Source organism: Nycticebus coucang, chromosome 4, assembly GCF_027406575.1.
Source record: "Nycticebus coucang isolate mNycCou1 chromosome 4, mNycCou1.pri, whole genome shotgun sequence".
In the NCBI taxonomy this organism is placed as follows: Eukaryota; Metazoa; Chordata; class Mammalia; order Primates; family Lorisidae; genus Nycticebus; species Nycticebus coucang.
In genome coordinates, this window is record NC_069783.1 from 15,874,953 (window position 1) to 15,885,590 (window position 10,638).

Here is a 10,638-nt window from a genome sequence, read left to right on the forward strand (position 1 = left end):
CTTATCATAATAATCCAGGCAAGCTAAAAGTGACAGGGTTTGCTTATGGGCCAGCTAAGGAATTGGAGAATAAAATAAGTGCCAAAGATGACTGCAAAATTTCTGCCCTGAGTAACTGAAAGAATGAAGTTACTGTCCAGCGAAATGAGAACTAATGTGAGAGGAGGTGTTTGGAAAGAAATATCAGGATCCCTGTTCAGGCCATGTTGGTTTTGAGATGCCTATTAGACATCACAGTAGAGATGCTGAGTGAACAACTGTGTGTGTCCAGTTCAAAGGAGACGTCCTCAGACTTCTTTAAAGAAAAAATTTACAAAATTATGGAAGCAATTACAGAGACTTTTACATTATGCATTTATTATTTTGCCCTTTGCCTGTATAGGTCAAATAGTTTAATGTCTATTTCTTCTGAATATGCTGTTATGTAGCATCTGGCTGTTTTTAAAAAATATATTAAATAAATATATCTAGCAAGGATAGTTTCAAATAATAATAGGAAAATATAATTTAGGATTTTCTTCTAATATCTTTATAACAAATTTTCTTTAGTCTAAAAGATTTTGTTAATAGTATAAATTCTGCCACAAACTATTTTATGTGTATGTAAATCTGTAATGTCTATGTTATTAGAAAAATTTCCCCAAATAATGGCTGATTTTGTAAACATTCTATTACACATCTGAGGCAATTTAGATGGAACTAGAGATAAGTTTGTGGGTATATTAGGTCTTCCATTTCACTTAACTAAATAAGATTTACCAGGTAATATTAACTCAGAGGACTGCATGTTCACTATCAACATAACTTTTCCAAGTTGATTTGATATAAGGCTCTGCTTCTCTTCTCATGTTTTTATAGTTATGCACCTGAAAGCTGGTTACTTTAAACTGAAGTAACACAGAGATTCATTCTAAGGTTGATGAAGAGCAAATATTTTTTAGAACACCTTTTTATCCTTTGTTTTTCTTCTCATCAGAAAGCACTCAACTTTTAAATTTTAAGAAGAAAGATAAAAAAGAACAAGGTGGAGGGGAGATAGATGTTATTTAAAATGTATTCTACCATGCAGCCTTGCCACAACAGCCATGAAGATACAAAAACATAAGAAGAGCTCAATGTTACCAACTTCCTACCTCCCTATGCTCTCATTCAAGAGAAAAGAGCTCACAGAACTAGGGAGGAGGGGAAAGGTAGTATCTGTTTATGTGCATATGTTGTGGTTTTTTGGTTCAAGGTAGTGGATGAAGGGATGCCAGAGTAGTGACACTAGCAGCAGTAAGTTTGCCTTTGGGAAGGCATCATCCCTGTAAGAGCAGTTCTATAGAGCAGAGCAGTGTTAGGCTATTGGAATTGAAAATGACAGTAAGCAGTGCAGTATGTGCTAGGAGGGTAAATTTACCATGTATGCAATCAGTTCAGAGTATGAAAAACCTAGCAGTGAGTGGGTGAAAGTGAATATACCATATATTCGACAAAGGATGAAAGTATCCATAAAAATCTTCTAGGGACTAGAAATAAGACTGGAATCACATAAACCTGCCCTGCAAATATAGATCTGAGAATAGGATTCAATATTCACACACAGCAACAAAGAACAAGGAAAAGGACCAAGGCTTATGAAGAGAAATCTTGATTGTGATAAGATTTACCTTGTATAAAGGCATAAGAAAAATTCAACAGTGGTCTTATAATAATAAACATGAGGAGGAGGAAAACAGGACCTTTGCAGGGGAAAAAATTATAAGAAATATTTTAATAAATCTCAAAAGAATAGCATACTCCTGAAAATAATCTAATGTAGGATCCAGAAAAAATTTTAAGAAAAAGTCAAATATTCTAAATCATTATTAATTATTGAGTAGTTATTACATATCAAAGCTCTTATCATTACATAATATGTATTTATACATAATTAATCTTCACAATAATCCCGCAAAATATTCTCTTTTTGGAACTGAGAATTTTCCCAAGGTCATAAAGCTATTAAAAAATTTAAATATAGCTATTATAGGACAAGAGTAGACATTTATTTCTTCATTCACTCAAATAATACCTTATGAGCATTTACTAGGGAGAAGGTACTATTCTAGGTACTTGGAATATATCAACCCGGGAAAAGAAAAGAATTCTACCTTCAAGGACTTTGTATTCTATCTGGAAAGCTATAAATTATAGTGTGTAAAAGTAATAAGTTCGGGGCAGGGGAGGGAATGAGATATGGAAGTTGGAAAGTACATGGTAAGGGATGGAAAATAATGAATAAGACCAAATTTAGGTGATTTTAGTGAATCTGAGATTTGCTTGTCCTCCTGTCGTCGTATGCTTTCTGTTTTCTATGCTTTCTTATTGCCTCTTTCTTTTCTTACTTTTTGCTAAGTAGCCCATTTAATTTTATTCTCTGTCAATTGTTTTTAAGAGCATATTTTATTCTATTGGTAGTTACCTTTAAATATACATATTTTATGTTTATCAATCGCAAACATGGAACGTAAGCTCCATGAGACAAGGTCTTATACATGCCTCATTCTGTTCTGTCACTAAGCCTAACACAATAGTGGGAGTATTAAGCGTATTTGCTGTTTCAGAGAATACATTAATAATAAGTGTGAGCTACACAGTCATAATTCTGCTTTGGGGCCAAATATAGACTGGATAAAGGAATAAAGATTAGAAAGCAATGCAGAAAAAGGTGGGAACAAATGCTAGAGAGGAGAGAGCCTTTATCACAATCCTAACACCAATTACTTGACCTTGAAAAGCCTACCTTCCTCTCCCTACATGTGTATTTTTTTCGCCTGAAAAACAGAAAGTAGTGGGTTAGAACAGTGGTTTATTACCTTTTTATAAGTCACAGTCCCTTTTCAAAAATAAAAGGCATCAGTCTTCTTCACAAAAGGATCATATACATACATCATGAAAAATAATAGACATTTTATCAGATTATAAAAAGGCTTCATTATATATTGCTTTTATGATTTAAAAAATCAATTAAATACTTTATAACTTTTAAAGGTAATAATTTACACACATAACAAATACCTCTCCAAAGTTTCAATAAAGAAAGTCCAAAATTCCCAGGCTGGAAGCAAGTATTTATTTAAAGATGTTGTGAAATATTTTGAAATATGAACATTAAAAAACTTTTATATTCTTATAACATTTATTTCAGATAGGGATGAAGTTGTTTAAGCTTTGCTTTTCTTGACAAGCCAATCCTGATTGGTCGACTGCATGTCTTAAGAGGTTGTATTCTTGAAATGCCATGTGAACAGTGACCGCCTAAAAATGTAAGACAGAAAAAGTACATAAAGGAGTAGAATTATCAGTAATTTCTACACCTAAAAATCTATACATCTAACCATATTAACAATATTTTCTAAATATTTACTGAGTATTTATGTGCTAAGCACTGTAGTAAGAGCTTTAAATGCATTAAGTTATTTAATCCTCTCCTGGGTTTTAAAATATAGAAACCTAAGCATAGAATAGTAAAATATCTTGCCCAATGCAAAACAGTAACTAAAATCAGCAGTCCAGTTGGGCAGTCTAATTTAACAACAGCAATAACAAAACTATGTAAGTCTTAAAGTCAACTTGAAGTTGTAGCTTTAAACATGTCATTTTCCCATTATTAGCTAAACAACTATGCCATATTGTTAACTGTCTATTTTCTAATAGAGATTACTGTCAATGCTAGAGCCTAAATATATGCCATCTTTTATGCATGGGTGGAGGGCTTTTATTTTGAAGTTTTTATTTAACATCACATACATTGTTTTCAAAAAGGTTCAAAGCATTTCATGGAGGCACATCTATTACTAAATCAGTTAAACAGACAAATAGGAACTGTGTAGAGAGAGACAAGAGAGGGGACATACTGAAGACATTTAGTGACAGAAACTTTAAGAGAGGAGGCATCATGATTGACAGGTAAGTAGGTATCAAAACATTTCAGAACAACTGGGATCTTTCTGATGTTTTTTTTTTAATTACACCAAATAAGTTTGGCACCCACCCAGCTTGGGCAAGCTTTACTTCCATTCTTCTTAAACTCTTATCCCACTATCTCCCAACTTTTCCCTTACATTATTGATTTTAACAAGCCTCAGGAAGATCATTCAACCTTTATGTGCTTTGAAAGTGAATCCAAGATGACCATGGTAACAGTGCTAAATAAACAAATAATTCTGGCTGACCTCACATATTATTTTTCATATTTCACAACAATAAGTCACTTTAACTTGTGAAGGTAGAATCACATTTTTATGGGTTAGATATTTCGAACAAATGTAATATTCATTTTCCAATTTGTATATATACTTTATTTAAATTTTCTTCACATACCCATTTTATTATGACAATTACAATTATGATGACAACATAGTGTGTGCTCCTTTACTCTCATTATTCTATATCAAAATATATTCATAAACCAAATTTCTTCCTTTTTTTCTATCCTAGAAAAACCCAATACTTTCCAACCTAATTCTTGCCACCCTGCAATGGTGTCCAAACCTTTTTTTCTTTTCTGCCACACATTGGAAGAATAAAAATTGTATTGGGCCACACGTTACACGAACACTAACAAAAGCTGACAAGCAAAAAAATAAATAAGTCTGTGCACATTTTTTGCTACATCCAACACCACAAATAACAAAATGGTCCTCAAATAATCTGCATGCAGCCTGTAGGCCACCAGTTGGACACTGTGTTAGTTCATGGAGTATTGGTTCCATCAACTATTTCCTTTATTCAGAAGAGAAGACTACCTGTGAGCTCTTGTTTTTCCAAGGGAATCAATAAATTTTTGATATTTCATCATAAGCTAAAAAAAAGGAAAAGGTACAGTTCTGAGGTGACAATAAAGGTATCAGAGACAGCCTTCTACAGATGATGAGAAACCAGGAAAAATATTTCACCTACAACATTACCTTTTTTAGATCTAATGTTATTGTGTAAGGTCAGAAATTATTGATCAGACTATAACTTAACTTAATTTCCTAATTTTAATCCTTCCCCTATTCCAAACCCTTAGTACCACAAGCTGAATGGATGTTAAACACACTATGTTTTATTCTGCTATTGTAGACCTCTTAGGCAAAGGATAAGGTCATTAATTTAATCTTTCCTTGGTTTTATTCATTAATGTACTCAAAAAAATAAATGTGCCATAGTCAAAAATCATATTAACATGCCTCAATTATAATAATGCTTTTAAATTTAAAAAATAATATGTGTATATTAGCAGCCTCATATCAATAAAAAGTGTAGAGAGCATTGATAATAAATACATAATGGGTAGTGATATCTCATCAATGGAAATCCAACTTAGATAAATGCCTTTTTTGGTTTTGCCAATTAATGTTGCATGCATTAGATGTATATATCAGGCATATAAAATATCTGTCTTTATCACATAGTTATTTCCATATGCAATGCAAATACAGTTGAACCTCCATAGCTAGCCACCTCCTTACATTGACTACCTCCTTAAGTTGCCCCGAATTTCATAGAGCAGACATGCATCACATGTGCGTATCAGTACTACAGGCCTCATTCCTTATGTTGACCACCTCTATAGGTTGACCAGTTTAGTACTTTAATTGACCCTTGGGTGGTCAACTTACAGAGTTCTACTGTATTTGAACACAATTTTATAGAGTGTGTTCCCAAGAAATATTCTAAATAGCATTTTAATTTTTAACCAATTTTTAATTATTGAATTTTATCAATAAATTGTTTTTAAAAATACTAAAACAATGCACTTATTTTCTAACAACCTAAAGTGTATTTTTCCCCCATACTAAAAATACAAGAATGCATTCATCATCTTAGTAGATATTCTAGAAAATAACTAAAAATCTTACCTCTTCTCAACAAATAATTAGAATCTTTTTCTTTAAATTCATCAGGGGAAAATGCATTTCTTTTAGTTTTTTCACAAGAAGTTTTTTCACAATCTGAAAAAAGGAAGTGATATTAACTATAATAAAAATTAACTTTTATATAAAAATGTTAAAAATATATTATTTTTTTCAAAAGTATTTCCTTCAGTTGGGTCCTAATATTTAGAGGAATTAAGTAGTTTTCAAAGCCCCTTTTAAAACTTTAATAACTTGTTTCCTTCAATATCAATATATCATTTAATGCTTGAATAAACCTTTGTGAGGAAATAGTGTGCATCCATAAATTTCATTTTATACTTTATCTCTTCTTTCATGTCAAAATTATATATTTGGCCTATACAGAAAAAGAGGGTTTTTTGGCATAAGAAAAAACATTTTGAAATGGATTTCATACCTTCCTCAGAAGCAGAATGCATTAATTCTTCTGATGTTCTTGAACAACAATACTCATCAAGAACTTCCTGTTCTCCATTATTGGGAGAATTTTTCCATTTAAATAAACTTTGGTGTCTTTTATCCATATTAGGACCTGCTGTAGTGTCATAGAGTGAGGAAAATGCACTTATTTTGTTGACTGCAACCATTTTCAAATTCTTTTCTATCTGTATTTTTACCTTCTCAGCATCATTTTCTCCACAGTAATATTCTTGCACATTATTTGTTTCCACAGTGCTTAAAATTTCATTTTCCTTACTAATTTCATGAAACATGTGAAGTTCTGCAAGTACTAAATCAAATTTACTCTTCAACTCAAAATCATTTACTATTGTCTGAGCTTCTGTTGATAAACATTTAGCAGTTAAATCCTGTAAACATTCATTGTTGCCTTCACTCAAACTAGTTTCAAACTGATGATTAACATACAATGTAGAGTTATTCTTCAGATGACAATGCTTTAAATTAGCTAACCCACTTTCTTCCAAAATACTATCATATTCATTTCTGTCAGCTATGTAATTTTGAATATCATATTTAGCTTCTTCCATATTTATTTTCTTTTTTGTTAATGAAACTGATTGTAAAGAAAACATGCCATCCATCTGAAAAAAACTATCTTTCTCTTCCTTTTTTATCTTAACATCTTTGTGAATAGGGTAACTATTCGTTAAACTTTGTGCTGTGACTTTTACTTCATCCTTCAAAAGTAAGTCATATTTTTTTTCCTCTATTTCACTTAGCAAATTCTCAAAATTTAGCATCTGAGGTATTGTCATTGTATTAGTCTGTTCACTATGTGTTATGTCATTGCTTGCTGGTGTAAGCTGTTGCCTAACATTGTAGAAATCTTCAAATATGCACTTAGAATTATAGTTTCTGAACTTATTATATTTCTGTTTTCTTTCAATATCTAAGTCTTGGTTGTGCATATTTACTTCACAACTTTTTTCATTAAAATATCCATGGTTGTTCTGCATAATGTGAGGACCAGACCTAAGATGTATTTTAACATTGTCAGAACTACAATGAGCCCAATTTTCCACATTTATAGGTTGCTCTGAACACATCATAGTACCATCAGTAATTTCTTTTATCAGAGAAATTTCTTCTATATCATCAAAATCCATTAAAAGAGGAATTTTTCCATATGTTTCAAAATTTGGAAAATGAATATTTTTAGCTATAATATTAAAGGAATTGATTTTATTTTTCTTAGACCCTTCAAAAATTTGTCCAGTGTCAAATAGCTTTCTTTCCTTTAGCATAGATTTCATATTATCTTCTAATAGTCTGGCAGAAGTTAAAATCTTTACTGGATATGCAGTTTGATTTTCCACTGAACTATTTTTTGGATCATTTAAATATACTATCCATTTGAAAATGCATTTCTTTTCTAATTCAAAATCATTTTCGATTCTTGTTAAAAACTCAAAGTTATTGAGCAAAAAAACCATGATGTTGGTTTTCAATATGATATTTAAAGGTTCTGAAAAACTGGTGCCTGAATATTTGCTTAAAATGCCATTCTCTATATTGACATTCATATTTCTGATTATTAAACTTTGAACACCAATTAGCTTTTTGCACTTCAAAATTTTATACCAGGTTAAAACACTATTATCTTTTTGATATCCTAAAATACTTTTATAGAAATGATATATTTCTGTAATGAAACTTTCAAAAATGTTGCTTAAATGAAAGTTTTTGTGCATATTATATCTCATCGTCAGCATGTCATCATTTTCTCCTTTACCATTTGACCAAATAATTTTTATTACAGCTTTTTTATTACCCAGCAGTCCCAGTAGGAAAGGCTTTGATTTTCTTTCTCGTACATTCATGACTTTCATACAGTGAAAATCTTTGTTGCTTGCAAGGTCTGTTTCTAATAATGGTAGCAAATTCAATTTATCTCTAGTTTTTTTTAAATTTTCACATTTACTCTTATAATTATTTGTAAACCAACAATTTTCCCTATTTTGTCTCAAAATATGTCTAATGTTACAGTCCCGGCTTTGAGATTTTTCCAGCTTGGTAGGTATGTAACTGTCCAGGCATGTTTCTCCTTCTTCCCAATTCGTATGTTCTGGTGTTAAAATGAAATTCTTGTTAAAATCTCTTACATCACACTTAATACTACTGGAGTTATAGTATTTTGAACTGATCAAGTCTTTTTTTCTCACACAAGTATTTTGGCTTCCGAATGATGGGTGGTTACTTTCGTAACATTCAGAAAAAATATTTTCTGCATCTACAATTTTTTTATCATCCTGTAACTTTCGCTTCTTAACATCAGGTCTATTTTGGGAACAGTAAATGTTTGTGAAATCCCTAACATATGCCTCATTTTTGTCATTCTTTTTCTTTGCTGTTTCCTTTAAATAGACAGAGGACATTTTGCTATTTAAATCTGTTGGAAACTCAGGGACACTTATTGTGCTGCTATCTCTAAAATAGCTGGGTTTAGCAATTTTGAAGCTGGGATGCTTTTGAGATTTTGATATTTTTAGTACGGATGATGAAATGTTATTTTCATTTTTATTTGATGGCGTAACACTGTCAGTTTTACATCTGTTCTTAAGTTCATGAAATGTTGATTTAGTTTCCTTGTAAAAGGTAACATCTAAAAATGGATTTTCTGTATGTCTTATGTAATTATTATCTTTTTGAACATTGTCTCTTCCGTGGACCGAAAGCTGTTTTCCGTCCTCGGGTTTAACTCCTTGTGTATCGTGTACGGAGGTGTTGGGTAGACGCTGACCAACTTTTGCCTTAGATCTGTCACCACAGTGGCCCCTCAAAATCTCTCTGTCATGAAGTTCTCGTTCAGAAGCCCTATCTGAGGCCCTTAAATCAGAATCAAAACTTTGGGAGGGGAGAAACTGCAAACACGTGTTCAGTTGGGATTTGCGTTTTTGGCACCCCGGAGTATGTATCTGCTCCCTACTGACTGATTTCTCCGCACACGAATCTGTGGAGTTATCAAAAAAAGCATTCCTCGAAACAAGGAGCACCGTCAAGGGTCTGGACACTAACTCCCAGACTTTTCCCCCCTCAGACAAGCGAGGCACCAAAGGCAGCTGCCACTCCGCCTCTGAGTCACCGCCCTGTTCCTCAAGACAAAGCCTCTTGGGGCTGGGTCCTTCGGAATCCGGGTCCTCAGCAGTGGGTAGGGCAGAGGCAGGCTCCCCGAGAGCCGCATCACGCGGCGTGGGCTGCGGGAGCGACATGACAGCTAACAGCCGGGATCTGTCCAAGGTCCGGTCTGGTGTCTGGTCTCTTAACCAGGCGCGAAGAGACTCCGCCCCCGCTCGGTCACGCCCCTGACACGCCCCTCCAAGCCTGGCCTCCGCCCCTGACTCACAGATGGCCCCGCCCCGCTCCCGCCCCTCTGCAGCCCCGGCCTCAGCCCCGCCCCGCCCCACCCCCATCCACCCCCGCGCGTCCGAGTCGTCTCTCCCTCAAGGCGTGGAGCGCCCTGGGCTGTTCTTTGCCTATTTTTAGCTTCTGTTTCGAATGTCAGGGCAGTAGCTGAAGTAAATACTTTGTTCCCTCTCTCAGAATTAAGAGGAAATGTCAGAATCTCTCTTTGGCGAATGGAAACCACTTTATTTTCAAAATTCTAAAATTCTAAGTTTTCCTCAGGAGCAGCTTCCCCGCGGCGGGCGAGCGAACAGTCCAGTGAGAGTGTGAGGTTCGCTGCGTAGGGTCTGGAAACACTTTCTCGTCTTCCCGGGAGCCCTTAACGTCATGCTCCACCTCACTGATGGGAGTTCGTCTGAACTGAGGAGGTCTCTGGTACCTACCATCAGAACGTCTGAGGGAGGAGGGCGTGGAAGTTATTCTCCCGAGAGTGACTATTCTTCATTTAAAACTGTAAAAACAATAATTTTCATACATGCTGTGCGGATTTCTTTCCGAATATTGTGGATAAGATTATTTAGAGATAAAAATTATATGTTAACTACTCCATTCAGAGTAAACATCAATAATAATACACTTCTGGTCACACCTAAGAACGAATTTTTTATATGCTGTTTCTTCTTTTTCCTCTGCTTTCATTTCTTTGATTTCCAGTCGAGTCTGATTTTGGTGAACTCTATAATCATAACGAAGGGAGTGATTTTCAAAATGTTTATTATTATATCCATGTTTGTTAAGAAACGTGTAATTACTGCTCGGTAATCCAAAAAGCTCACTCCCCTGGGGGGTTTCCAAATGGTTAGGTTTTATGTTAAATTTTATAAGAACTACAAAAATGTGCGATGGGAATCCTGATTTCTGAACTCCTGGG

General features: G+C 34.1%; 1 protein-coding gene across 1 annotated transcript; it reads right to left on the reverse strand.

The window, feature by feature from the left end:
• Positions 1–3,160: 3,160 nt before the first annotated feature.
• On the reverse strand, positions 3,161–9,574 carry RAD51AP2 (RAD51 associated protein 2). Its single transcript, XM_053587213.1, has 3 exons — positions 6,301–9,574; positions 5,868–5,960; positions 3,161–3,279 (listed from the first exon to the last, which is right to left on the reverse strand). The coding sequence occupies exons 1-3, from the start codon at positions 9,572–9,574 to the stop codon at positions 3,161–3,163; spliced, it is 3,486 nt and encodes a 1,161-aa protein (XP_053443188.1).
• Positions 9,575–10,638: the final 1,064 nt, after the last annotated feature.